Source organism: Erithacus rubecula, assembly GCF_903797595.1.
Source record: "Erithacus rubecula genome assembly, chromosome: 11".
Classification (NCBI taxonomy): Eukaryota; Metazoa; Chordata; class Aves; order Passeriformes; family Muscicapidae; genus Erithacus; species Erithacus rubecula.
In genome coordinates this window covers 14,285,579-14,313,072 of record NC_136663.1, presented here as the reverse complement: position 1 = coordinate 14,313,072, position 27,494 = coordinate 14,285,579, and the positions used below count along the sequence as shown (strand labels likewise).

The 27,494-nt window shown below is 39.1% G+C and overlaps 1 protein-coding gene across 1 annotated transcript in view; it reads left to right on the top strand.

Moving 5' to 3' along the window:
* The first annotated feature begins 1,336 nt into the window (after nt 1-1,336).
* Nucleotides 1,337-27,494, top strand: part of RASA2 (RAS p21 protein activator 2) — a 43,785-nt gene continuing 17,627 nt past the window's right edge. Inside the window, exons 1-7 of the mRNA XM_079315655.1 lie at nt 1,337-1,481; nt 7,590-7,695; nt 12,666-12,769; nt 13,779-13,873; nt 17,748-17,824; nt 24,452-24,535; nt 26,336-26,408. Of these exons, the coding sequence (XP_079171781.1) occupies nt 1,421-1,481; nt 7,590-7,695; nt 12,666-12,769; nt 13,779-13,873; nt 17,748-17,824; nt 24,452-24,535; nt 26,336-26,408 (600 nt within the window). The 5' untranslated portion in view covers nt 1,337-1,420. The remainder of the gene's footprint in view (nt 1,482-7,589; nt 7,696-12,665; nt 12,770-13,778; nt 13,874-17,747; nt 17,825-24,451; nt 24,536-26,335; nt 26,409-27,494) is intronic.

The window sequence follows — 27,494 nt, the reverse complement described above, 5'->3', positions numbered from 1 at the left end:
TGATGGCAAAATTTGTGCAGGAGAAATAAAAAAATGACCAGGGCACCACAACAGGGGACTAAAGTTAGGGACAATGACACATGCTGGCCTGCAACTTTCCAAACTTCCCTTTAACAGCAGGACAGACTGAAGAGGGCCTTTATGTGTAGAGTGAAAAACCCTAGTCCTACACTGCTTCCTGAAACAGCTTTAGCCAGCTGAACTATCTGTGTTTTAGGACATGTCAGTCATTAAAGGCTTTCACCAGACTCTGTGCCTACAGGGCGTGGAATAGATGTACCCTCAGTTTGAGCCGCAGTGACACGGACATGGACGTGTCACCTGCAGCCTGGCAGGGTGGATTGTGCAGGCCCAAGACAGGTGCCCACCACCTACGCAGGACCGGGGTGAAGTCCGGATGCAAGCCAGATTCCAGAGTTTCACATTAGGATCAGTGTCTTCAAGAACCCATGGTAGAGAACGTGATGCAAAGCCCTTCGGTTCTTGATGAGGGCGAGCTGCTGCACCTGCAAGCACCTCGGGGCGCTCTGCGACTCCTGAGGGAAGGATGCCGGTGGCATTCTGCAGGCAGCGCGACACCTGCTCCTGGGGCAGCGCTGGCAGCCGAGCCATTTCCTACTTGTCTCAAGCCATTTCTCACACGGCCGAACAACTGAACGTGAACTAGTGGCAGCGGAGGAGATCCAAGGGAGCCCGAGCCGTGCTTTGCACAGGGACAGGTGCTTGGCACACCACGGACGGAAATGGCCAGACCTGCCGTCGTTCTATTTAATGTGCCCGCTTGCCTTTTAATGTGACCAATCTCAGCATAGAGAATTTAGCGTTCTGTGTTCTGCCGAGCCCTCTGCCCCGCTAGGAGGCACAGACCCACATAACCAATTAGGTTGGGAAAGACCTCTGAGTCCAACCTGCGACGCACCACCACCCTCGTCAACCAGACCCTGGCCGTGAGTGCTGCGTCCAGTCTTTCATTAAACACCTCCAGGAACGGTGACTCTACCACCTCCCTGGGCAGCCCATTCCACTGTCTAATCACCCTTTCTGTGAAGAATTTCATCTCAATGTCTAACATAAACCTCTCCTTGTGCAATTTAAGGTTATGCCCTGTCTTCCTGACTATAGATCAGGGGAAGGGGCGGTCAGGGCGAGCTCCGGGGCCGGCCGAGCCCCCCGGCGCCCAGCGCAGCGGAGCCCCGGGCCGGCGGGAGCGCGGTGTGCCGGGCCGCGGGCGGAGCCGCCTCACGGCGCAGCGGAGCCGCCCCGGCGCAGGCGCCGCGCCCCCCGCCCGCCCCGGCCGGTGGTGCCCGCGGGCGGCGGGGGCGGGGCGGTTGAGGGGCCGGGCCGGGCCGCTCCTTCGCTCCCTCCCTCCCTCCCTGCCCCCGCGGCGCTGCACTGCGCAGGCGGCGGCGGCGCTGGCGCGATGGCGGCGGGAGACGGCGGCGACGAGGTGCGGGTGCTGCAGAACCTGCGGGGAAAGATCTGTAAGTGCGGCCGAGCGTCCGGGTGTCGCTCTTGCCCCGGCTCCCGGCCCGGCCCGGCCCCGCTGCTGCCGCTCCCTCCCCGCGGCGAGACGGGCGGGCGCTGGCGCGGCGGCCCTGGAGGCGGCGGGGCGGGGGTGGGAGCGGGAGGGCGCGGAGGGGCCGCGGCCACCGAGGGCTGGGTGCGGGTCGGGCCGCGCTGCGCCGGCCCCGCGGAGGGGCTTTGTGGCGGCAGCGACGGCACGTGCGGGGCTGGGCCGGGGTCTGCGCGCCCCGGGGCGGGGTGGGTGGGTGAGCGGGTCAATGGATGGATGGATGGCTGGATGGCATGGACGCGGCGGGGCCGCGGCAGGCCCGGAGCGGCGGGGAAGCTTCCGTGGCTCCGAGGGATCCCTGGAGTCAGCGGGCGAACAGAAATGCCCCCTCCCGCCCGGACCTCGGGCATCAGAATCTGTTTGTCAGGCTGAAATTGCGAAATTAGCGATGTGCAGGAAGTTGGTGGTGAAGGGCTGTTCTGGAAGCGGTCACCAGTACTCCCGTGCCTCTATGCAGCGTGTGTGCGAGCGGGCGGAGGCGGAGAGAGAGGCCGGTGGCCTTATTTCGGTGTCTGGGAAGTGCCGAGTGCCGGTGCCGATGGGCTCGGTAGCGCGGGGAGCCGGCGGATGGGCTGCCAGGAGGGCTGGGGAGGCGCGCAGATAGTGCGGTGCTGCTGGGGAGCACTTCAAAGCGAATGGCAGAAACAGGATGTGCGGCGGCTTCCTGAGGGGTATCGGAGTACATTCATACCGCTCGGACGCGGCCCGGTTGTTTCCTTTCTCACGCTGCCCATCGACTTTTTTGAGAATGAAGCGAAACAAGTTGAATCGGGCATGGCGCTGGGGTTGAGAACCGGTTGTGAAAACATGTTGAAGGATTAGGTTTGGTGGAGGAGTGGAGTCCTGTTTACTTAAATATCGTCATGCAGCCTAGATGTATTTACTGTGTCTTCAGCAAATAGAAGACTGGGTCATGAAAAGAGGAGATGGCCTGGAGTGGAGCTGGAGGTGCTCTCGCTCCGAGCTGTGAGCCATGGGTCGTGGTTGGGTAGGTAAGGCTGAGCACACACTGAGATCTGCTGCTGTTAGCAATTCGCAGGCAATACCGGCCACCTAGCCTTTTGTTAGTTTTGGGGTTAAAGCATGAATTCATAGAATTATGGGGTTATGAAATGGTTTGTTTTGGAAAGGACCTTAAATATCATCTCATCCCAGTGCTGCTGCTGTGGGCAGGGACACCTGGTAGACCATCTCGGAGCTCCCTCCAACCTGGCCTTGGACACTTCCAGGGATGGGGATTCCACAGCTTGTCTGGGCCACCTGTGGCAGTGCCTCACCACCCTCAGAGTAAAGAATTTCTTCCATCTGTTTAAACTGAATTTCCACTTTCAGTTTGTTCCCACTACTCCTCATCCTGTCCCTGCAGTTCCTGATGAAGTGTCCCTGTTTGGCTTCACCCATGGGATATGGGAAAGTTGTTGTCAGGTCTCCACACAACCTTCTCCAGGCTGAGCAGCCCCACCTTTCTTAATCTGTCTTTGGTAATCTCTAGCAACCAATGCTTTATGTATGCCCTAGGAAGCAGGTCATAGTACTCCCTAGGGAGAAGGACTATGACCTGCTCCCTAGGAATACATGAGAAGTTGGTTGCTAAAGATTATCGAAGCTGGCTTATTTTTTGATACTATTCTGCTTCCTATCTTATGTCATAAGGTTTTGTCAACACTGGACTACACAATATTCAGTGAGTTTTGGGATCTTGAACTTGATGGAAGGTTTCCACTGAGCATTAAAAAACAAAGCAAAACATCTTGAGACTTAGGTTGAAACCAGTTTTATTGTCCCATTTATGCATTATGGATGGAACCTGGGATTGTGTGGTAACTTTGATTGTTCAGTTAACTGGCAAAAGTGTCGGTAAACAGAAGATTATGACCCTCTTCCTGGGGAATATATGAAAAGTTCATTGCTAGAGATGGATCTGTAAGATCCTATTTGAAAAATGAGTGGAAGTAACAGTTGCAATAAAAGTGATGTCTTGAAACAGTGTGAAAATCCTTTGTAAACTTACTTACTTCTTGTAAGTAAAACAAACTGTTTAAAAACTCATTGAATTAAATATACTGTAGAAGTTTGGGAGCCATCTGATGTCTAGATGCTCTTTTGGCTTCTTTGCACAGCACATACTCTGTTATTTTCACTTCTTGCTAGTATTTTAATACTGTGTTTTATAGGGGAAAACCCTCTGAATGAACAATAATAAACAAATGCAATAATGTAATCCTCCTTGATCTAGAGGGATTAGCAATAGCAGACCTCACTTTGGAAAGCTGATGTTCATAGTCTGAAGGAATTCCTTATAGCATATTTCTTACAAGGAGAACACATTTTGGTGCCCAAGCTTTGCTGGCAATTAAAACTTGACACTGACTCATTTTTTGTGTGTTGCATGAGAGAGCATGGTAGTTTTAGTGAGGTAATGTCAGGTCTGTGTAATTCTGCATGTATAGAAAACACCATCTGCAGAAAGTTGTTATTTATGGTGTGTTTAGCAATGCACAAATCGGTGGCAAAATCTAAATTTAGTGATGTTATACAAATCATTACCCCAGATTTAGGATTGAGACATGTTCTTAAAGGTGGCTTAAGCAGCCATTGCATACGTAGCAGTGAAGAACCTGAGCACGTTTGCAGTCCCTGGTACCCTGTTTTTGTGGGCTGTCAGTGTTTGCAACCAGTCTTCTGCCAGCAGTTTTCAAGTGAGGTGAGATGAACTTATTTTTCCTGTTTAAGACCCTGTAATATTTTTGAAAAATTTAGTATTACTCTTAAACAGATTTTTACAAAAAATCCAGTAAAAGACTGGATTTTCTTTTTGACAATGCTTTTGTATTGGAGGCTCTATTTTATTTGCCATAGTAACAACAAAAACTGCTTTACAAAGGTATGTGGTGTCAGGTAGCTTTAGGCATGTCTTGTAGTATAGTGTTTCAGGCTGTGGCTTCTGTTTTCATTTTGTGCTATACAGAAGTACAGTAAGTGATTTTAATTGTCTTGGTTTTTGGAGTGTTTACTGAAACCTGCATTAGTGAGCACTTGGGAAAATGTCCGTTGTCTTCTAGAGCTCATTTGACAAAATTCAGGATGCATTCTTTCTCAAACTTGCACTGTGTTTTTAACAGTGCATGATTATCTTGGATTGTGCTGCACTCTTGGAGTGGAATTTATTGTTGCCATTTAATATGCTTAGTCTTGCTCTGAAGCAAACTTCAGAGTATGTGTGCATAAATGTCTCCTTGCAGGGACCCAGAACAAAGAAATTTAGAAGATGGGCACTAATTGCACACTTTTACTCGACAGAGGATATTACATAATGTACTGAAAATGTAAACATTCAAGCAGGTATCTGGTGTTGCTAATACTTGATTTTTATGCAACCATTATAATCTTAGGTTTCTCAGAAAAAGGAAGACGTAGTGTAATTGAAGACTTGAGCCTTTTTATTTTTTGAAGGAAATAAACTTCTTGAAAAAGTTGGATTATTATATGAGTGATAAGTATCCCACAGTCATAGATACTAAGAGGTGTTAGAAAAGATGTGAAATCTCATGCTCTGTATTTCACCTGACAAGTGCTCTGAGGTTATTTTTAGCTCAGGATTGAGGATCCTCCTCCTACCCAAACTTTGTTTGTGCTTTAAAGCCAGACACTTGGGCTACAAAATAAAGCTTTTTAACCCATTAGAAAATGAGATCACGGGATATTTGGAGTTGGAAGGTACCCACAAGGATCATTAATTTCAGATCTTAAGTGAATGGCTCATAGGGGTAGTTGAACCCACAGCCTTGGTGTTCCTAGCACCATGCTTTAACCATCTGTAATCAAAACTTGTATTTTATGTGTTCCTCTGAGTAGAAAGTTCAATTTAAAACTGAAAAACTGCACTATAGTATACATACAAACAGTGAATTATTCAGAAATATTTAATTTTTGCTCCTTTTAATAAAATATGAAACTATAATACTGTAATTTCCTTTCAAAGTGGCTTTGCAGTGGTGATTAAATAATGTTATATTTTAAATATTTTATGGGAAAATAGGACCATGCCAAATATTAACTAAAATATAAAGATTCTTCTCAGGAACAGCTGGCACATCCAGTTCATGCATATTAATTAGAAACTTTTGGAATCAGGAGCTCTATGGGGATTGCATTCAGATTAATGAATTGCTTTTTATGTGTTGTATGTTTTCTTAAATTAGCTCTTCCTTAAAAAAATTAAGGCAGTGGTAATCTGATGCTTTTCTTGGTTTTCCTGCAATATCTCACTTAAGGGTAACTTGGAGTTTAGTCTCTTTTGGGAGTCTAAAGCCATCACAACCAGGTTCTGTTCATGTCTCTCAATCTGTCAACATGAAGCGTGGTGTTTAAAAATAATGTGTATACTTCCTCCTCTCCTGTACCCAAGTTGATGAAAAGCTTGTTGATGTTTCTGAGAGCACAAGTTTTAACTGTGGAAGTTCCTTAAGTGTCTGTTCATGCTTTCCATCAGTGTCTATATCCCTGACCTGGAAAATGTCATGATTGAAGTTCAGTCTGTGTTCCTGTTAAAACTGTCATGTTCTCTCCTCAGAGACAGTCAGGGCAGCCTTGTTAGTGCTGGGCATTACTTACTTAACTTTCAAGACTGTAATAAGTTAACCTAAATTAACCATCTAACACAAAAAGAGTGTGGAGAAGAGAGAAAATAGAACTTTGGTTTTACATCTTACCAGCATAGAGAATAAAGCTTACTCACCATGCTTCATATCTGCATTTTTAAAAAATAAACAAGTATGACATTTCAAATCTAGTTTCAAACTGTGCTTTCTGAAAGGTCTTATGCTATTCAGACATAAAAATAATTAAAACTCAATACTTTGATGTACTTTTCCTATTTTTAATATCTTATTTAAATAGATAATGTTTAGAGAAAGTTGATTCCAGATGTCATCAGGAGAGGTATTTCCAGCAGCAGGCAAGGATGGACACTACTGTGAGAGGCCCTGGCCAAGACCTAATGCAATTCTGGTTACCCATGGCTTGGACAACCAAGTGGAAGAGGGACAGATCACCTGCTCTGTTTAGGAGCCTCTCATGGGAGAGAGTATCAGAAAAGCTTGTCATTTCTTTTAGCAAAACAAAAGGTGGAAAGGGTCTGTTTGCTGTCTTCAGATGTTCAGAGTGGGAGGAGGCATCTAGGCAGAAAGTCACTGTTTAATCTAGAGAACAGTGTTGCTATAAATTAATGCAGATGTCTGTAGCATTTGGATTTTGGAAGAGCATTCCAACTTCAACTGGTTTTAGCTGTGATTGCTTAGAGAGAACAATTTCCAAAGAGATCTGCCTTATATCCATCATGTAATTACAATGGCCTAGATTAAATACCCAGAAAATCTTTGTGTTCTTGTGCTTCCAATCTTTCTTTCTTATTAGAAACTTCCTTTTCTTTTTTTCCATGTTGCATTGAATTAGGAGGTGATTATTTCCCCCTTCTATTAGTTAGGAAAAAATGAGCAGTACTCATGTGGGATATATTTTCAAAGGCTCAGCCAACTCAAAATCTGCTGTTCATTGTGGAAAATGAAATGAAGATTTGATGGGCAAGTTCTTGATTAATCAGCTTCCTTTAGCCAAAGTATTTGCAGAGAAAATAGCGAGTGAACAACAGCTCAGGCAGATCATGTCTTGGTGTAATGACCTAATGCCATATGACCTCAGGCTGTGAGTGTCTCAGATTTAACAAGTTGTGCAGGGTCAAGCCAGAGATGAGACCTTTCAAGGGAAAGTGCAGGTGCTGCAGGAAGTGGTGTTCATGAGTCAGAGCATGTCTCTTCCCGTTGACTCTCATTCCACTGAAGCTGGATGTAGCAACTTCTCTGCCCTCTTGAAGCTTACAAATTGAAAATTAATATCAAAATGCATGCTGAATGGAAAAGTAATTTTTTTTTATCTCACTAAAACTGTGTAACATTCTTGGGCCTGTTATTTTGTAAGTTTTTCCCCTGCAATGTTTACAGTATTTTTTTATTTACAGATGATGCCAAACACTTAGTACCCAACAAAATGAGAGACTTTTTCTGCACCATAAACTTGGACCAAGAAGAAGTTTTTCGTACACAAGTAGTTGAAAAATCTTTAAGGTAAGTTCAGTTTTTAAATGGATATGATAAGGAAGACTGCCCAATGCCAGTGTGTATGGCTTTTGCTTGTACTACTTTAAAATGAAAACTGACTTGTGGCAGCTACTCAAAGATGTGTAAAGTGTAAATCTTGAGAGTGTTGCAAGAAGTCAAAATTGAGTCTTGTGGCTTTTAAATGAAGTATGCTAGAATATATTTCACTATTACTCTATTCTGTTCCACTGGGCAATGTAACATTCTTTTTCTTGCTAGGTTGTTTTCTAGGGAAAGAAATCTATTTGATTCTTGCTCCCAGTGTCATTTCCTACTTCTGACAAGCAGTTGAACTGTATTGGTGGAATTCTGTTCTTACTGTGTGTCTGGTAAAACCTGTTTCTAGAATGAAGAAACCAGAACTTCACCATGTATGAGTTTTCTGTGCAGTGGGGTGTCCCTGAACAGGCCTTGTTTTCTCCTGTAATTCTTGTTCTGGGAGCTGTAACAGGATCCATACAGAATGCCTTGCTCTGCTTCCCTGGGCACCATTTGCTGTAGATTCTCCTACTGCTTAAAGCCTTAAAAAGAATCAAACAAAAAGTCAGGATGATGCAGTAGTGTAGGTGCTTTCATGTCTCAAAACTCTGAAGTTCACAGAGCACCCAAAAAAAGCTCACTGCATCTTCATTGTTCAGAATATCTGAGTGACAGTTTCAGTTATGTGGAAGTGACATTAAGCCTTCCTTTCAAAACTCACAGTCTGTTCAAACTTGAAAGTTTTCTTAATTCCTTTTTCCAGTGGTTTTGTTGCTAGTGTTTACTCTTTGGGCTCTCTCTCCAGATGTTTACAGGCGAGGAACAGCTCAGATGGGAAAGTTAAATAGGGAATTTAATTTTTTCAGAACATCATTTCAGAGTCTCCTTATGCTTCTGCATGAAAAGCAAATGCCACATATGTACAATCAGAGACAATTCTGCTTATATTTCTAATCTGTAATTTCTGTAGTCAGATCCATAAAATTTTCAGATTTAAAGCTGCAATTGAGATTGATTACCAGAACAAAATCAACTGAGCAATCCTTCCAAGAAAAATGTTAGAGACTGTATTGCTAAAACAGAAATTTAACTTTTCCCATTCAAATAGACAATAGTTTGATGAGCAAAAAACCCCAATCCAACATATCTCTTGAAGACTTTGCTCTCTGATTTTTTTAGGGGAAACCCCAAAAGTTACTACTATGCTTAGAAACAAGTCCTATTATATATCATGTATACACAGACATTTTTATTATGTTCTATTTTAAAATTACTAAATTGATGTGCTTTCATCACCTGATAAAAGAATATTAGTTGCATAATAAAATACTTCATAGAGTAAAACACCTTAGATCCATCAAAAACATTTTAATAGTGTTGAAATTTTAACTGAAATTTAATTGCAGTGTCACTAATACTTTACAGAGGAAATGAAGTAAAAAATCTCATTGTAACAAAACAATTGGGGAGAGATGAGTCTCAAATAACATGCCTCAAATAGAGAACTTCTCAGGTGATATGAAATTAATATTTGTAAGATGACAACATTGTATTAGAAGTTAGAACCTGGTATGTAGAATTGCTCTTTACCTTTCTGTCTCCACTGACTTCATAGGTGACTCCATCCTCTGAACTGGGGGAGAGTTCCATACAAACCAGTGAAAAGGAATAAAATAACTCATCCTCTATTAGCTGCAGTCAGAATTGGGTGCTTACACTTAATTGCTACTGTGTATGCAGTTATGAAGGTTGGCTCTCATTCCAGAAGCTTAATTACATCTTGTTTCTTATTGCTTGTTAAACTAGGAACCATACTAACCTGGAGGTACTGGACAGGAACTGAAAGCTCCAATCTCTTTATAAATTGCTTTTCAGTAAACTGTAGTACACTATGATTTTAGTCATAGATGCAACTTTGAACTTCATTTTTTTTCATATTATTTGCTTGCTTTTTCTTAAACACATAATTCACAGTCTGTTTCTGTCACTGTATTATACAAGCTTATTTATACAAGTTGTAATCTAAATTTTAGTCTTGTGAATATCAACTAATTAAATGTCTGTGGAAGTAATTATCACTATAATTAAAATTAATTTTGACCACAGTGATTGAAAACTATTAAGAATTGTATTTTTTAAATGTGCAAATAGTTTTGGCCTTCCACCAGCATTGGGAGAGTTGTTGGAGTGCAAATGTAAAACAAATAACTTTCCAAAGTTAAAAAAACATGAATTAATACTGAAGTGAAAGAGGGGTATTTTGGCTAATGGCTCAAGAAATATTTCCTGACATGGTGTGGGATTTCTGTGGGTTCTGAAGAAAGAATTATTTTTTTCCCTTGGAAAGTTGAAAGAATATCCGTGAGTCTCCTCAAATGTCTGTGGTCAAATACAAGGAATGGGAGGGGGAGCAGAAGGGGCCTTGTGGTATGTGTGTCTTCTCTTTTTTTGAAATTTCAGCTAAATTCAGTTTCTTTATTTCCCAACTGAACTTTGTGGTAGTGCACGGTTATAGCAGAAATTAATTCCCTTGTTGATGTAACCATTGCTTTTATTAACTGACAGGCCGGTGCATTGGTCAGTGTCCTCACAGAGCTGCCAGGTTACTGTACCAAGGGAGGGAAGAGCAGAGGAGTGTTACACAGTGAAATTTAATCTTCTGTACTACTGTAATCCAGTTCTTCCTGTATGGCAGTCTGGTCGTCCTTTGAATTACTGCTATCTTCTAATTTTGTATCCGTCACAGTCTTTAAAGTTCTTGCATCAAAGTCACAAATGAAAGTACTAAACTGTCTGAATCCCTGAGAAACAGGATGAGTGAGTTGGTTTTAATTATTCCTCATTGTAAGGTGTTGTGCAGGTCAGCCTATTAGGTATCTACCTAAGAATTTCTTTACTAATACATTGTATTCTTTACCTTAAATTTTCTCTCCCTGCCTCATACTTTGCTGAAGAGTCAACGCCTGATTACTGTTCTTAATATAGGTTAAGAAAAATGTATCAACATGAGTAAAACAATGTATTACCTTCTATTTGTGCTTGTACTATTGACTTGTTCTTTCTTGCCTAATCTGGAATTTAACGTAGTGTTGAAGTCAAAATAATAGTAATGTTAATGGCTGTTCATCCTTTGGGGGCTGGGGGATATGTGTAGCTGTGAAGCTTGCTCTCTTAGGTGCAAGACAAAGATGCCAAATAGATTTTTGGAAGTTTCTGCTTATAGTCTCCATCCCAGCCTAATTATAATTGGATGCAGAGAGTCCTCTAGGTCCATCCATAATAGGGAGTTAAACCCTTGGCACTTGTTGGTGTGCACCGCAGTCTGCTGTTCCCTTAGGATGTCTGTCTGAGGCTGAACTAGAGCAGAGTTTCCCCTGACACCAGTGCCAGCTCATTCTCACACTGTTCACACCTTCTGCTGTACTATCTCTTTGTTTGTACTGGTGCAACTTTATTTGTTTAGCTGTGAGGAGAAGCAGATCATGGGCTTGACCTAAGTTTAAAATAAGCCTTTGTTTCATCCTTGTTTTTGGTCTGAGTTACTGTGTCAATACAATTAAAATGAGCAGTGATGGTGATAAGGAAGTTGAGGCTGTTTAGAACTGCACTGCTGCTAGAGGTAATGCTCATGAACCTTCAGTCATGGTGCTGACAAGAACCCAGCCCTTGTAATCAAAGCAGAATCTGTTGGCTTTGAAATTATAAAAAAAGAGAGGAGCTGAAAGATCACAGACAAATTTTTCAACTGAGAATTCTTAAATCATTTCTCAGTGTAGTGCAAAGGTTAATACTGATTTGTCTGCTTTGAAGCCTGTGGTAAGAGGTTTGTGTTTTTTTAAAAATGAGCATTTTTGCTACTGGAATTCCTTATAATGAATTCCTGCCCTTAAAGTTCTTGTTTCTAAAAATCTATTCTAGGCATTTGAAATACTAGATTTTTAAGCTGTGTACTTTCCCACTTTTATGTTAGTTATCAGCTCTTCTTTTTAATTTATTTAATGAGCTGTTGTCCTTAAGCATGGGGTGGTGTTTTCTATTCTGTGATTATTTTGGGGAGAAGAGAGTAGGGATGGTGACCTGTTCTTCTTGATATCCCTTGGGTAGGTAATAACATTACCTGCTTGTTCCAAATATAAGGATATTTGTCATATTTGTATTAGTTTAAGAAAGTATTGTAGCAATAATGTCAGAATGATACCTTGCTGAGAAACTAAAAACACCCCCAACATTTGTTTCAGGGTTTGGTATAACTCTTATCACACTACTATTCTGCATAAAAGTGGTTTAATGAACATCTTTCCCCGGTGATACTAATAACTTGTAACTGAAACTATTTTAAGAAGCCAATTGTTCTAAAATAGCAGGGTTTTTCTGTGGATCTGCTTGACTTTCAGAATTCATCACTTGCACTAACACAAACAACACTGTGGTTTTGATCAGTTTTGAAATACACTTTTCTGATTGCTGGCTCTGATTACATCAATGAGTGCTCCTTTATTTTAATGAGAGTATCAGTTCTGGGTGTGAAGATACCAACACATTGTATGAAATAGGTGTAACATAGAGGAACCCAGAGTCTCTTTCTGTTGAGGTCTGTGTAAGTGGCAGTTAAATAGGGTCCTAGAGCAACAGTTTTGACACAGAGCTAAACAAATGCCAGTTACTTAAGTAATCAATGCAAACCTGCTGGAATAATTTCATGACAGAAGAATAGAATTGAAATTGCAGAGGAGACACCACTCGCTGTGTGCTTGATTCTTATCTTTGATTTAACAAACAAAGGCATTGCTATTTTATTGTGTGTTCTTGTCTTGAAATGGTTTTGGGCACCTTTGGGCTCAGTGTGGTGCTGAGGGCCACAGGCTGAGACAGCAGTAAAATACAGCTTTTTAATGTTCATTTTCTATAAAAATTGCATAAAGTGTTTCTCTATTTTAACTTCAAATCTTTCTTTTCAGTCCTTATTTTGGAGAGGAGTTTTACTTTGAGATTCCGAGAACATTCCAGTGGTTGTCCTTCTACATTTATGATAAAAGTGTTTTACAAAAGGACCTCCGTATAGGTAAGTGTCTATGAGGTTCTGTCTGCATCTTGCAGAACACTTTGTTGTTTTCAGTAGCATTATCTATAGGATTAAGGATACTATTATTGGTGAAGCATCTTTCAAAACTGTGTATACTGCACTTAAATGGTCCTTTAAAATTTGAAAAGAAAGGTTTTGTTTCCTTGCTTCATTCTATTATACTAAAATACATTTGTTTTTTAGGCTTGTAGGACATTTTATGGTCTTATTATGGTCTGAATACATTTTTAAAAATTATCTTTGTTTCTTCTCCATTTGTGCTTCATTGGAATGTTTGAATAATTATCACTACTTATAGATTTTTAAAGAATAAATTGTGGAATAATTTCACAATAATTACAATTGTGGAAAAATTCTTAAACCATTTATAGATATTTTTTTTCTCTGCCAGTGCAACCTGTAACTTAGTGACTTACAAAGCACTTGGCAGCGACTTTTGTAGCTTAAGTGAAAAATCATGGGAGGTGGATTTCTATTTCTCCCTCCACTGCATAATGACTTTATTGCAGCTGCTTTTTGGATACAAAGCTCTAATAGTCTGCTGTGGAAGAAGCCTTTACTTTACTTGAATTGAGGAAGGAAATAATTTGCACCAGGATGTCAGATAATTTGATATAATAACAGCTTTCCAAATAGCAATCAGGAGAGTAAAAGGCATCTACTTCAGTTTCCTGTTTAAACATTCTTGAACTCCGTTTTTGTTCTCATAAATCTATTATGTCATTTCCAGCCTCGTGTGTTCTTTATTTTACCTTCTTATTGGTGATATCCAGGATAACAAGTAATAATTAATGCCATTGGGCTTTTTATAGACTATTTTCTGCTTTACTTACCCATAACATTCCTTGTTTTATGTTCTTCATATAGCATCATAAACTTAAAGAAGAAATTAGAGTTTAGAAAGAACCAAATTTAAAACATAATTAAATATTTGTTCTATTCAGATGAATAATATTTATGCTTCTCTTCCCCTGCCACCCTCCCTCAGGAAAGGTGTCAATCAAAAAAGAAGATTTATGCAACTACACAGGAAAAGAGAACTGGTTTATGCTTCAACCTGTTGATTCTAATTCAGAGGTTCAGGTAACTATTAAATTGCACATTTACATTTTGAAAGTTAAGTACAGATTAGGACATGTGATGTTAGAAGATTACATTGAGCTGTAGGAGATAGGGCTTAGCACCTAAGCTGGTATTATTCCTCATGGTACTTAAAACTGGCAGAAGACATGAAGCAACTGTTTGGGAAATGTCTTACCACTATTTTGATGTCTGAAATGCTTGTAAGAGGAGTCTTGAGTACTTGAGGCACATAAATGTATCCTGAAACTCTTGAGAAATTTTTTTCAGTCATTTTTGGTGTTAACTGAAATAATGGCTGATTCTGTGACATTGAAATGGTTAATCTCCAAAATTTGAAGCTACTTGTGCTGTGTTCATGTACTTATCTTGAAATACTTTCTGCATTCAATATCAACAACTTGCACTTCACAGTTTTATTTTAGCCTTCAGTTCTTCAAACAGGATTGTTCTAGGAATAGGTAAAAGTGAGATGGCTGTAGAAGTTGTAGCAATTCTCTTTTTGGTTTCAAGAGCAAAACAGAATTCTTGAGAATCACTCAGCCTTCTTGCTGTGGTAAACTATTAGATTTTAATAGGGTTTTTTCCAGGTTTGCCTGAGGGCTAAAGTCTTAGACTTGACAATGTTTGTATTTTTTTAGTAACCTAAAAGTCCCTTTGGGGAGGGAGAATCCTGGTTACTTTTACAAGATCTGAATGTGCACAGAATTCTCGTATTATTTCCACAGATGATTCATTTATGAGCCGTAAGTTTAGCCTGCAGCTCTTGGGTATAGGAGGGCATGTGGTTCCTTTACATAAAGTCAGATTTTGAAAACGTCTGAATACCACTTCCTCTTCTTTGTTGAAAATCAGTCCTCTTTCAGTTATGATTGAATAGAATAGAATAGAATAGTTCATTTGGAAGGGACCTAGAGATCTTCTAGTCCAGCTACACATTGTCTTCTTTGAGTTCTTTCATGTAATCGCTAAAAATTCTGGAAAACACTTTCCATATATAAACTGAAAGGCAGTTTCCCCTTTGACTTAAACATTTTCATGCTAGCTATGTTTTTTTCTGTCATAAAAATGTATTGATATGTGCAGTAGGCTGTAGGATAGCATAAAAGTATTTTGTGTTCCATGAATATGCACAGGACAGTTTGAAGTTTCTTGGTTAGGATTATTTTTGGGGTTTTCCATAAATCTACGTTTATTTCAAGAATTAATTTCACCTATTCTTTACAGGTTAACTTTGGTATAATTAGCAGCCTGTATACTAGGAATGTTAGTGGTGGTGATTTTTAGCAAGCAGCTGCTCTGTGTTTTGTTATTAGCTAGTTTTTGTTTTGCTGCAGTTCCTAGTATTATGAGTTCATATTAATCTTGTTTTCTTGAAACTTTTTCATTTTTCCACCAGTTCTTGAAAAATAAATACAAATGTGGGAATACTAAGTAAATAAACCAGAATTTGAGAAACTGGATGAAACAGGCCACATGTAACTGCAGCTGGCACAAACTTGTTTACATATATTAGCTTTTAAAAAATTTTCTTGTTTTCTAAAATGCAGATGGTGTCAGCATGCTAGTAAAATTGTTAGGATTACTTGATCCCTTTTTTATTTATAAGATCTTCATTAACCTGGTTTGAAATTGGCTCATTTGATTAAATATGCTCTTGATTTATATATTATATATATTATTAGTAGCAAGAAACTTTTATAGGGATTTATATATATATATATATATATTATACCTGTATTTATACATAGAGTTTTTGTAGACATCTTTACTTAAAAAACAAGATCAAAATCTCTCACACATTAAGGTTTTGAAAATTCACTGTTCTTTTTCTTAAAATTGATAGGATCTATGTCAATAAAACTCCATCTTCCTATAGTAAGTACCCTAAAATTGATTGCTAATCCATTTGTAAAGTTAAAATGGTACCTACCTTCCTTTGAACCACCCTGAGATCTACAAATGCAAAGTGCATTCACACAAAGTCACTGTTTGTTTATTATTTATTGCATAATAATGGCTGATTTTAAAGTAATGGCTATTTTAAAGTAAAAGCCTTCTGTGCAGCCACATTTAAAACCGGTTGCATGTTATGTCAGAAGGTCTGATATAGATCTGAAGATCAGCAACTTTAGGAAACCATCACACTGCCCTCAGCAAACAAAACAAGAATGTTCTAAAACTCTCCATGCATGTTGGGGAAATACTTAGAGCCATGTTACTGTAATCATCATGGTACTGAGCTGGGAGAAAACTACATCCACAGGTAGTTCTCAGGAGCAGCAATATACTATTTTACTCCTACTGTTTGGTGTAAAACACAACTTGTGGGCTTGGTTTTAGAAGCAAAAGGAATATGTTTAGGCCATTCACAGCATGTGTTTTCTAAAACAAGTGAAGTCAGCTATTTTAATAAGTACTGGAAATGTTTGTCTTTTCGTTTGTCATTCAAAAACGTTGCCTTGTAAGGCTGTTGGCATGCTTCTTGGTATCCTGTTTTTATCCTGTAAATCTGTTTTTGTAATGGAGTTTCTGGTCTGGCTTGACAAATACTTTCTTAATGTACCTGTGTTCCTGTCCCTATAGCAGCAGTTTGCAAAACACTTGGCAGGCGTCCCAAAGCAGCTACATTTGAAGCTGCCTTGTAAAAGAAGCTTCATTTCTTCTCCCATGTGACAAACTGAGAGGGAAATGCAGCCTTTGCCCCAGGGGATTTACAATAAAAACATTGCAGTTTTATGTCAAAACGTAACTGCTGTAGAAATGTCTGCAAGGTCACCTAAGGGTTTTACTTCCATTTTAGCAGAAAGGCAAAGCTGTAGTTCAGATTATGACTTGCCTGCTTTGCCAGTCTTGCAAACCACCTTCCAGAACCCTTCCCTGAAAATTTTGATTGTGATCAGACCAGTTCCACCTAGCAAATAGACAAAGTCTGAGAATACCAAGAACATAGTTAGGGGAAAGACTGTCAGTGTGTGCTTATCTTAGATGTAAAAACCAGCACAAACAGTCAGGCACTGAAAAAAGTAGCAGGTGTTGTTCAGGTGGAATCTTACTTGTTTGGGGCAAGATTCAAGTACTACATTTTGGTCATCCCAAGCTGCATATTGTTTAAAGTTATGGAGCCTTTTATTGAAAGGGTACAATAGGTTGGCCCTTGCCAATTTCTGAAATTAGTCCATACTATGCCATCATTTATGGATTCTTTTTCTTAAAAACATCCTGCCATATCAGAAAAAGAGGAAGCTGGGTTTAGCAATTGCTGTCCCTTTTCCTCTCTTTTGGTTGTTTTTACTGTTCCTTTAGTACATCTGCAGTCTTCATGAAATAATTGAAAATTTCCCTGGGATGCACAGTACATTTCGAAGTTAAATTCGGTCTGTTGTGATGGACAGGATTTCACAGTGGAGATTAAATGCTGCTGGTTATGGCTATTGCATGCTATTCTACTTTTCTAGGTGTACCTACCTGCCTTCGGAGTCCAAGGTAATTTTAGAACTTTCTCCTGAAGTGTTCAAAAATTCATGTCTGTGCAAGGGTTCATCCCATGCTTGGGACAAAATAGCTGAGACTTGGTCTTGGTAATTGCTCATGCTGGAAGAAATAGTTGTGTGTGTTAAATCTGTAGAGGCTTGACTGATTCTTGTGCTGTCTGCAGATGAGATAGTGCTTCTCTATAGCATTGTCTCAAAGTTCAAGTGCATCCATCATGCTCTACTTGCAGGATATGTGGTTTAGATGAGGTATTTTCTTCAATTGGTTATATTGGAATTACCTTAAACAACTTCTAACTGTAAACTATATTATTGTTCTAATTCCTGTTTTTAAAAGAAATGCTTTTAAAACTATTAGTGTTTCTCTCCTGTTTTTTTTCCAGGGAAAAGTTCACCTTGAACTAAAACTGAATGAACTGATAACAGACAATGGATCTGTGTGCCAGCAACTAGTAGTACAGTAAGGAAATTCGTTAATCCTTTAATATTTTGTTGGTTGTTAGAACATTATGAGACTTTTCTTTCCTAATACTGGATGTCTGCATGTCTTGGTACCAATAGCATTTTTCTTTTTATGTGATTTTTCTTGGATACTGCCTTATGAGGAGATGAGTGTGTGTCTAGGGAACTCCAGCAGAAGTTTGTCACAGCTGCTCATCTCTGCTGCCAAAGCCCTCACTTTTATTGGGACTACTAGGATTAGTGTCTTGTAATTCCAGTTGAATTTGGTGTGGTGAGAAAGCTGGGAATATGCAGTGCAGCTGACAGCCAGAACTTGCTGTTCCTGACCAAATTACTGCTGCTAGTGGTATTTTTTGGAGGTTAGTATGGTAAAATTTATTGCTAGTTTTACTTCAGAATTATTTTCTTCTGGTTAGCCATGATAAGGAATTCTTACTAAAAAAGGAAGTACAGGAGTTGTGGTTCTGGAGCAGCTTGTTTGCCACATTTCAGTAAAACTTCTTAGCAACAACTTAAGGAGCTTTCACTACCAAATTTAATTTTGGCTCTGAAGTGTAGAAATGCTACAGCATGTCAAAGAGCATAATATAAACAGTACATTTTTGGTTTATTTGGTAATGTAATTTTCATTATGAAGTTAAGATGATGTTCTTGTCTTAGTCAACTCTCTAAACCCAGATGAGTAGTTGAGTTGGAGCAGGACCCAGCAAAGTGGTCTGTTTGCTGTTCTCTAATTTGGCATGAAGGGGGAAGCTATTCTGTGATAGAACTAAGCTAGTGAAACTGGTGGTGGCTTAATGCCATAAGCTCATAATTCAGGTAAGATGAAACTTGCTGTACATCAAGGTATCTTTATTACTTAAAAATAATTTGGAATTTATCTGCTCTTATAGTGGGGCAGCAACATGGTTCATTGGGGGTCCTGCTTTGTTTTGTATCCTGCTTGCAGCACAAAGCAGAATTAGAACAGCTTTTTCTTCATGGACTGTTCACCACCAAAAGCTGGCTGGAGCTTTGCGACTTTGTCTTTTATTCCCAACTTCATTATTTTTCAAAAAATTTTATATTTTTATATGTTCCTGCACTTCAAAGTTAGTGTTGGGGGTTTTTGATTTTATAAACTTGCCTGGATTTTTCCTATGATGAAGAAAAGTTGCATTAGAAAGTTACTGTTGCAAATTGCAGTTTTGAGTAGGAAGTGGTTTACTCACTGTGCCCTCTTTTAGCATCTCTTTATGACGGAGATAATTGATCAAAAGGAAGCCAGGGTTCTCTTTTGGTTGCTGCACTCACCCACTCACTGCCATGTGGGAGCCGATTGTGCGTTAAACGCTGCACTATTACATCAGTGCTGTTGTCTGAGGTTATGAAATGCACTAGAGTTCCTTAAACTAAAAATGTTTAGTAGGATTTTACTACGCATGCTGCTGCCCTTAAAATAATTTACTGCATTAATAATACGTGGTACATAAATATATTTTGAATGTACATGACAAATAAGAAATCTCTCGTAGAATGTGGTATTATAGAAATGGATGTGAGGGCATTTTTGGGATGTGTTTGACCTTAAAGTGTGAGGAACTTACAGAAAATACATGTGAGAGTATTAAAGAGAAAATTAAAATCTTTAAAACCTTGTTTTTCTTGTTCTGTGAATTTTCCATGATAATTAGTAAGTGATGCACTTCCTGCCATGTTTCAGTAGTCACCAAACCCTGAGAAGACATTGAATTAGTAACTCCTTTAACAAAGCTGAAAGATAGAAAGGAGCAGAACCATGATAGAGTAAAAGAAAAACAAGGAGTGGGCACAAATGTATTTATGTGTCTGTTCCTGACTCTTCTTTATCTGTATTAAACTGGAAAATAATGGCCAGAAGGGGAAAAAATCACTGCAAAAATAATTATTGATATTCAAGCTATGATACTTACCTTTCAGGAGCAGCATTTTATTTACAGTTCAAATTAGTGATGTCTCAATGCAATGAGAATGAGATGCTTTTAAAGCTTCACCAGTTAATTTTTTTCTAGGATAGGAGATTTCTAGATTGTGCTGGCTTCTGTGCATAGTTAAGTTGCTAGCAGATTTCCACTGTGTATTCCCTGAGAGTCCGGAAATTCGAAGATGAAAAACACGAAGATGAAAAACAGTAGCTCCAGCTCTCATTACACAAGATTAAACACGGTGTTGAGTGCACACACAATAGCAAGTAATTCAAAGGCTATGATTCTGAGCATTACCTGGAGTCCCCTGTCAACCTTGTGGATGAACCAAAATGATGACTGGCTAGGCAATGGATTCCTGCTGTTTTGGGTAAACATGGCTGTAGAAGCATTTTCTGCTGGTCTTCTAGATGAGTTTTATGATGAGGATTGATTTAAAAACTCAATTCCAGTAGCTTTTTTTTGGCATAAAGCATAGTTAATTTTATTTTGGTGAAGAACTGTCTTAGAGCTCATGTAGAGCAAGCTAAGCCCTGATTTTACACATAATTTTTGTGTTAATTGCAAACTTACTGTTAAGTTTCATGCAGATATGCTCACAAACTGTGAATTAAAACTGTTTTGTCTCTGATACTAATTGTTTCCTTTTCTAATGTGTGAATGCGGAGGGGGAAGAGTGCAAGAGATTACCTGCTGACTCAGTGTGGGTTGTTTTTTTTGAAACCACAATGGTGTGTATAGTAGCACATTTCACAAATACATGCTTGCAGCTCTTGCTGGGAGTCACTAGGAACAAGTTTGCATGGCCATTGTTTGCATATTTGCTGCTGCTGAAATAGATGATACTTGAACAGTTTCTTGGCAAATTATGCAGTTGGGTTGGGGGCACCTGCCTTCTCTGGGATTAACAGCCCTTCAGCTCTGAAAGAAAGTTTTGTGCATTTACAGTATAAATACTTCAAAGCCCAGAAATGGTTTATTACAGTTTATTACATACTTTTCTAAATTAACTACACACCATGCTCTCCTAAATTGACCTGTCAGTTTGTTACTGTCCTGTTTATACTTGGTCTGCTTGCATGAAGTTGTTCTAGTGAACACAGCAATTTTTATTAAGTGTACATACAGATCTTAATGGCTGCAGTTAGGGAGTGTTTGTCCTTGGAGAACTTCAGCTGATTTGAATGATGGAGGTAGAGTCAGTCACTGAGGGGGTTTATTGTGGGCAGGGTCTGTTTGAGGACTTATTTTCATCTTCTAAGCTGAATATATGCCAGTTATATCTCATTTCCTGTATGAAACTCCTCTTGCACAACAAACTACTGAGATGAGAATGAATGTAAACTGAAACATCTTACACTATACTGGAACAGGGCATTAGTTGGAGAAAAGAACCTAAGTTCTGTTACCTGTTGCTTAGATGGTAAATAATGATATAGTAGTCTAAAATATAAAAGAAAAGGCTTCTAAGTTCCTGACTACTTCTTCCAACTCTATGCATTTATGCCTTTTGAATGATCACTGCCTAACTAGGTAGATGAAACGATTTGTCCAAGCTGAAATATTTTTACTGTATGATAGAAATGTATTTATTATTGTTAGAATAGGAGTATATATTTCATGTTGATAATTTTTTTTATTCATTTGGCATTTTGGTGGTGGTGATTTTGCTGGGATTTCTTGGTTGCTGTTTTCCTGTTAAAGGAGACTGCAGTTGCAGTACTTTACCTGATTCTTTGAGGAAAGGCAGTATTCCTGTGAAATTTGCTGACTGGCAGACTGAGTGAGGTTTTTTCGTTCCGCTCATTTCCATTCCAACTTTTCCATTTCTGTTAAGTCTACTCTACTTTAGCCACTTCAAACATCTTCAGAATTTTTAAACATGTTTACTAGAGGCTGTTTGTTTAATACTTAGAAGTGTCAGTAATGATTCAGTGCGGTGTGCTCAGCCCCTGGGGAGGAACAATCCAGCTCGGTAGTGCTGAGTTGATTTAATGGCTTCCTATCCCTAATGGCTGCTTGCCTTTGGAGCTTGGGAGGGCTCCTTCACAACCAGGGTAATTCAGATTGCCAAACTGACAACTGGCTTGCAACCTAAAAGCTTCCTGTGAGGGTGGTGAACAGAAGCAGCAGTTCAACTGACTTGGCTGTGCTGTCACTTACATGTCTAAAGCAGACTCCAGGCAGTACCTGCAGACTGAAGGGATGAATCTGACTGGCTATCTTGGAGTGAGAGATGGAAGGGGAGGAGGTGAGGTAAATTTGGAGCAGATTCTTGTGCCTGATAGGTGTAGAAGAGAGAAATTTGGGGATATTAGGAGCTGGTTGGCCAGGGGAGGTGTTGGACCAGGGCAGGCTGTCCAATAAACCAGGCAGACCTCGCTTGCTGGCAACAGAACTGGAGCTTGGGCAAGAGGTGAAAAGCAAATGCTAGAGCAGCATGCACAGGGAGACCAGCTGGGGCATGAAATCTACTTGAAGTGACAGATCTGTATGATGAATCCAGAGATTCTAGTTCTGCTGCAAGACTGTGAAGTTGTCAGTAGAATGTTTTTCAACTCACAGGAAATCACAAACAAGCCTTTCTTTAGTTGTGTATGTTGTGGTCAAGTGAACAGAACAAGCTGTTTGTGTACCAGAAAGTCCCACAGACTTGTATCTGTTTGCTAGAGAAATCCAGGAGCTTGGTGAACACGTCAAAGACTGTAAGAAAAGAAATTGTGGTGTTCTTCTTAAAACAGCTGAATTCTCTTCAGATAAGGGTGACGGATCCATCTGCTGCTGAATTTCCTATGAGGTTCAAATTGTGGCTGATTTATAGGTACACTCAGCACTCGCAGCTGAAGCTCCAAAGCTGAGGAGCTGCAGAGAGTGTATTATGCTCCAGGGTGCCCATCAGCCTGAAAGAATCAAGTCCTGCCTCAGATCAGATACCCCAAATGACTGAAAAGTCCAGACGGTTTAATTTTGTTGCCACTCTTCTGTGCCACTTGTATGTTGGAGGAGGAATCAATTAATGCTTATGAAACAACTGGATGTTTCAAGAACCCATTTAAATAGTGGGTTTGAAATCACTGTAGTGTTCATTGTGATTCAAAAATTATTGAAATGCTGAAAGCCACGTGCTTGATAACTGGAAGAAGCATAACAAATGATTGTGCAGTGGTTCAGCACTAAATGTTCCCTGAACTGACTAAGACAAAGGGACTTTTTTGGGGGGGTGGGAAATACCATCTGGTTTATAATTGTGCATACTCCAGAGAGGGTGGAGTTTTGAGGCTGCACAGGAGTATTAGTGTCTGTTGTTTCCACACTTGTGTTTGAATTTGAAGCTCCTGTTATTCTTTTAACACAATTTTTCTGCAGTACATAAAGCATTTATTAAAAATGTGTGCAGCTATGTAACTTTAACTTGATCTCCATAACTTATTATTCCACATTATGATATTAGAGCATTTACTTAATATGAATTTAAAGAAATCTATTTTCTTAAGTTGCCTGGGTTTTGGATTTTATTCAACTAACAAATTATGGCAACTGAAACTTTCTTGCATTAATTTAGTTAAACTCCTGCAATACAGCTTAAAATACGTGATTTTATAAAGAACAGGAATACAACATTCAGATCTCATTCCTGTTTTGTTTATGAAATTTTGTAATCAGCTAAATGTTTCTGGACTTATACTACAGTATGTATGGTTACATTAGAGCATAATTTTGCTAAAAAGTCTGGGTTCTGCTATGAATTTACAAACTCTTGTGCTTTACTTTTGTTGTTCCAGCTGTTTGTAGTTAATGCTCATATGTGGGCAGCATCTGAAGGTTAGGCAGCTCGCTGACCACGCTCTGGTTGCTGCTGTGGCGATTCAAAGATTGCAAGACTTTAGAAAAGGTCCAAAAGAGGTTTCTCAGTCTCCATGAGCATTAATTGCCAACCATCCAGTCCCTTTTGCATCAGGACTGGTGAACAGTGTGCCTGTGTATGGGTTGAACAGCAGTTTAGCACTTACTGTATGAATTACAGAAGACAACATTTATTTTTAAAAGGGGCATTTAACTGTGATGGTCATTTTACCCTGAACATAGACTATTGTGAAAAAAGTTTGAAAATTAACCTTAACCACTATTTCAAAGGTAGAGCTAGAACTATATACTATGATAGTTTTAGATACTTAATTTTAAATATCATTTCATGATTCACCTTTGCATTTCTTAACTTAGAATGTAATTTATCCAAAATTAAATATTTCAATCCATTTCAATGCCTTCCAGATATAGTTGCTGCCATTGGATGAGGCCAGATAGCATTTTGTGGGCCTTGAGAAATCAAATTTAAAAGTTAATGAAATCTGCAATTTCTCCTAACATATAGCAGTTCATTTTACTTAGGTTTTGTCATTCATGTGTGATACTGGAACATCTTCATCAAAGCAATTCCAAGAGTTTTGTCCTCACACAGTCCCCCAAGTCTGACTGTATACTTGAGTATTATTTTGTGTTACCATCTAGAGATCTACTTCAGGTACATGCAGTGTGTTGAATCAGTGTATAGCATATCTGTGTGTAATACAGCAGGACATAAAAAGTTTTCAAAAAGAAAGCATTTTTTGGGTTTGTGTTTGTTTTTTTTTAAGGCAAATAATTGCTTCTTCACTGATCTATTGTTTGCCTTTTCCTTGTAGCATAAAGGAGTGCCATGGGTTGCCACTTATAAATGGACAGAATTGTGATCCTTATGCAACAGTCTCTCTTGTGGGGCCTTCCAGGTAACATTTTTGTATTAAATAAATAAATCTAAAAATGCTGGGATGTTGAATTGGAAAAGAGAGTCCTAGGTTTTAAACAAAATCTTTAAAACCCAGAAAAATCTTCCAGTGCTGTCCTGTGTACATCACATCTCCATGGATAACTTTCTCTCCCCTTCCCTGCCATATGCTCAACACTGGGATGGTGTTTGTTCTGTGTGAATTGGCTGCAGTAGTCAAGAGCCACTCCTGACTCAGTTCTTTCTTACATTTTGTATTGGACTCTTGATTTCTGCACTGTACTTCCTGTTAATCTATGTGAAATTCCTCTATGTCATGATTCAGTCAGTTGCTCACTCACCTTCCCCTCTTCTCTGTTTTTCTTAATGTATGAGTTTCTTTGCAGCATGTGTGTAGTAATTGGGAGGAGACAAGAGCAGAAAGGTTCTGGAACACCTTCAGGATGCTGCACTCAGATTCCCCACAATTCAAATGTCTCCCTGTTTTGGATCAGTAATCCTGGGTTTTTTCATTTAAGAAAAATCCCCCATCCCACACATTGACTATGTGCAAGTCCCTGCTCAATAAGGAGGATAAGTTTCAGTTGCTTCTTTTGTGCCACATCAGACCCTTTCCTTTCTCCAGTGCTGAGGAATTGTCTTTATGAGCACAGTGCTCAGATGTGTTGTACCAGCCTTGTTGGCTTAGAGACTTTGGAAGGATTGTCCCTGAGTAAGCTCTGCATGGAGCATTTTTTATCTCCTTGGTAATAAATTATCACATTTATAAGGATTGGCTGTGGAGGGCTTTTTTGTTTTGTTTGTTTGTTTGTGTTTTTCCTAAGAGGACTAGGTAGGTTCACCAGTTATACTTAGAAATCATGGGGCTGAATGGCAAAGGAGGTAAACTGACACATTTGCTGTTGGAGTCCTGTGATAAGGATAGAAGTGGGGGAATGTTGGTCCCACAGAATATTTACCCTGCTAGTATGGCAGTATATGTGCAAATCTGACTTGAATTCCTGGTTAAGATTTTCCAACCTTATGCATGTGTGAATCATGTACCATGACTGCAATATTTATATCTCCAGTGCCTGAAAATAGGTAGTTGATACTTAGGGCAATTTTTTGTCTCCCTTGTCTGTTTTTCTCACATACTTTATGTTTATTAATTTTGAAAACCCATTTTATACTACCACAGCCCTTTGCTAAATAAATAAATAAAACTGTATGCCTTTATAAACTTGTAAAATAAAAAAAACAAAACAAAATTGACCCACAAGAAAGTGGGGGCAGTTGTTTTGTTTGACTCTGTGCTGCTTCATCTCTAACAGGAGCAGCAGTTGCTTTCAAAGAAAACCTTCAGTGTCTTGGGTGTAAGCCTCTGCCTATAAAGAAGTAGTGGGTATTTCACCAGCAAAAGAGGGTGGGAAAAACCAAAACTGCAGTTGAACAAGACAGGGAAAAGTGTGTTCATTACCTTTAGGCAGCGGTAAAGAAATTTAAATTTTAAATGCATTAGAAATTGTTGATGTATTTTAATTAATATATGTAAATTTTATCTGTTTGTGAAATTAAATACAACCTTTGAGTTGGATAGATGTACAGTTAGCTAGATACAGCATTTAAAATTCCAGGTCTTTAAACTGTATTGTGAAGATGAACTAATTTTATTTTAAGATTTTCCTCATTGATCAAAGTGAATTCTAGAATAACAAAATAATGTTTTAACTTAAATGCATGGGTCCTTCTTGACAATAGAATGTTTTTATAATTGTGTATTTAAGTTGTCTATGGTAAAAATTTTACCACATTGGAACAGGAATGACCAAAAGAAGACCAAAGTTAAGAAGAAAACAAGCAATCCGCAGTTTAATGAAACATTTTATTTTGAGGTAACCTTTTGTGTGCTATTCTTCTCATTTATCTATTTTATGCAACCCTTCAGATGTTTTTAAGCAAGCTGCATAGCAGTACCTAATGCACAAAACTCTCTTCAAGCAAATTGAAGAGCTTTAACTGGCCTCTCAAATGTAAGTGAATGACATACTTAAATTTCTGTCTGCCAGACAATACCATTTCCTTCCAATTGCTGTGTGAAAAATTACTTTCTCACAAGCACATATGTGAAGGTAATTCCCTATCCTGAATCACTTCATATCATCTGTTGCCATCTGGAGTCCTGAGATAACTTTAACCTATCCCATGGACTTCTATTTAAATATTTTTAAGCTTGACTTAAAAATCCCAAACAACTTATTTATTAAAGTAATATAGTGATTATACCCAAAAAGCTTATTTTATTTTAAAAAGTTAACTTTGTTGTTATTTAGGAGTTGATTTCAATTCTACATGAGTTATCTGACAGTAAACAAATTATGAGTTTAAATTTTCATCTGATTTGTGTCAGTAATAAAGATTTGCATTTAAAGCATACTGTATTGAGAGCTGGAAGGAGTGTGTGCATGTGCCTCAAATATATTATAATTTAGCGTGTTATTGTGAATCCTGGTCTTGCTGTGGGACCTGAGTGAGAAATAAATTTGTACCTATGCATAGTTTCAATGCATATGTGTGTCTCAGTTGACCTGCTCAAGAACACTGGGTGTGATTTCTTAGGAAGTCAGATATCAGGATAAAAATGTGATCCAAACCACTCTGGTGGCTTTTTGACTTATGATTTATTGGAGTTAAATTGAGAATGCAGTCAGTCAAGAAATGAGGAAAGTGTAGATGAGAAGTTACAATTGTGTTGTAACTAGGGCAGGAAGAGTAAGCTTCTTATTTGTTGTTTCTTTAAACATTTCAGAATTGACTCCAATTCTTTCATGGGGCTCATGCTAAAGCAAAAGAAATTTTGCCAGTTTCATGTCATACTACTTGTTTTTTCTAATAGATCTATACTGTAATTCCCTCATATATCAGCTAGCCTTCAGTAGGTTCTACCATTAATCTTTCTTGACCCATTTTTCTCCTGCTTT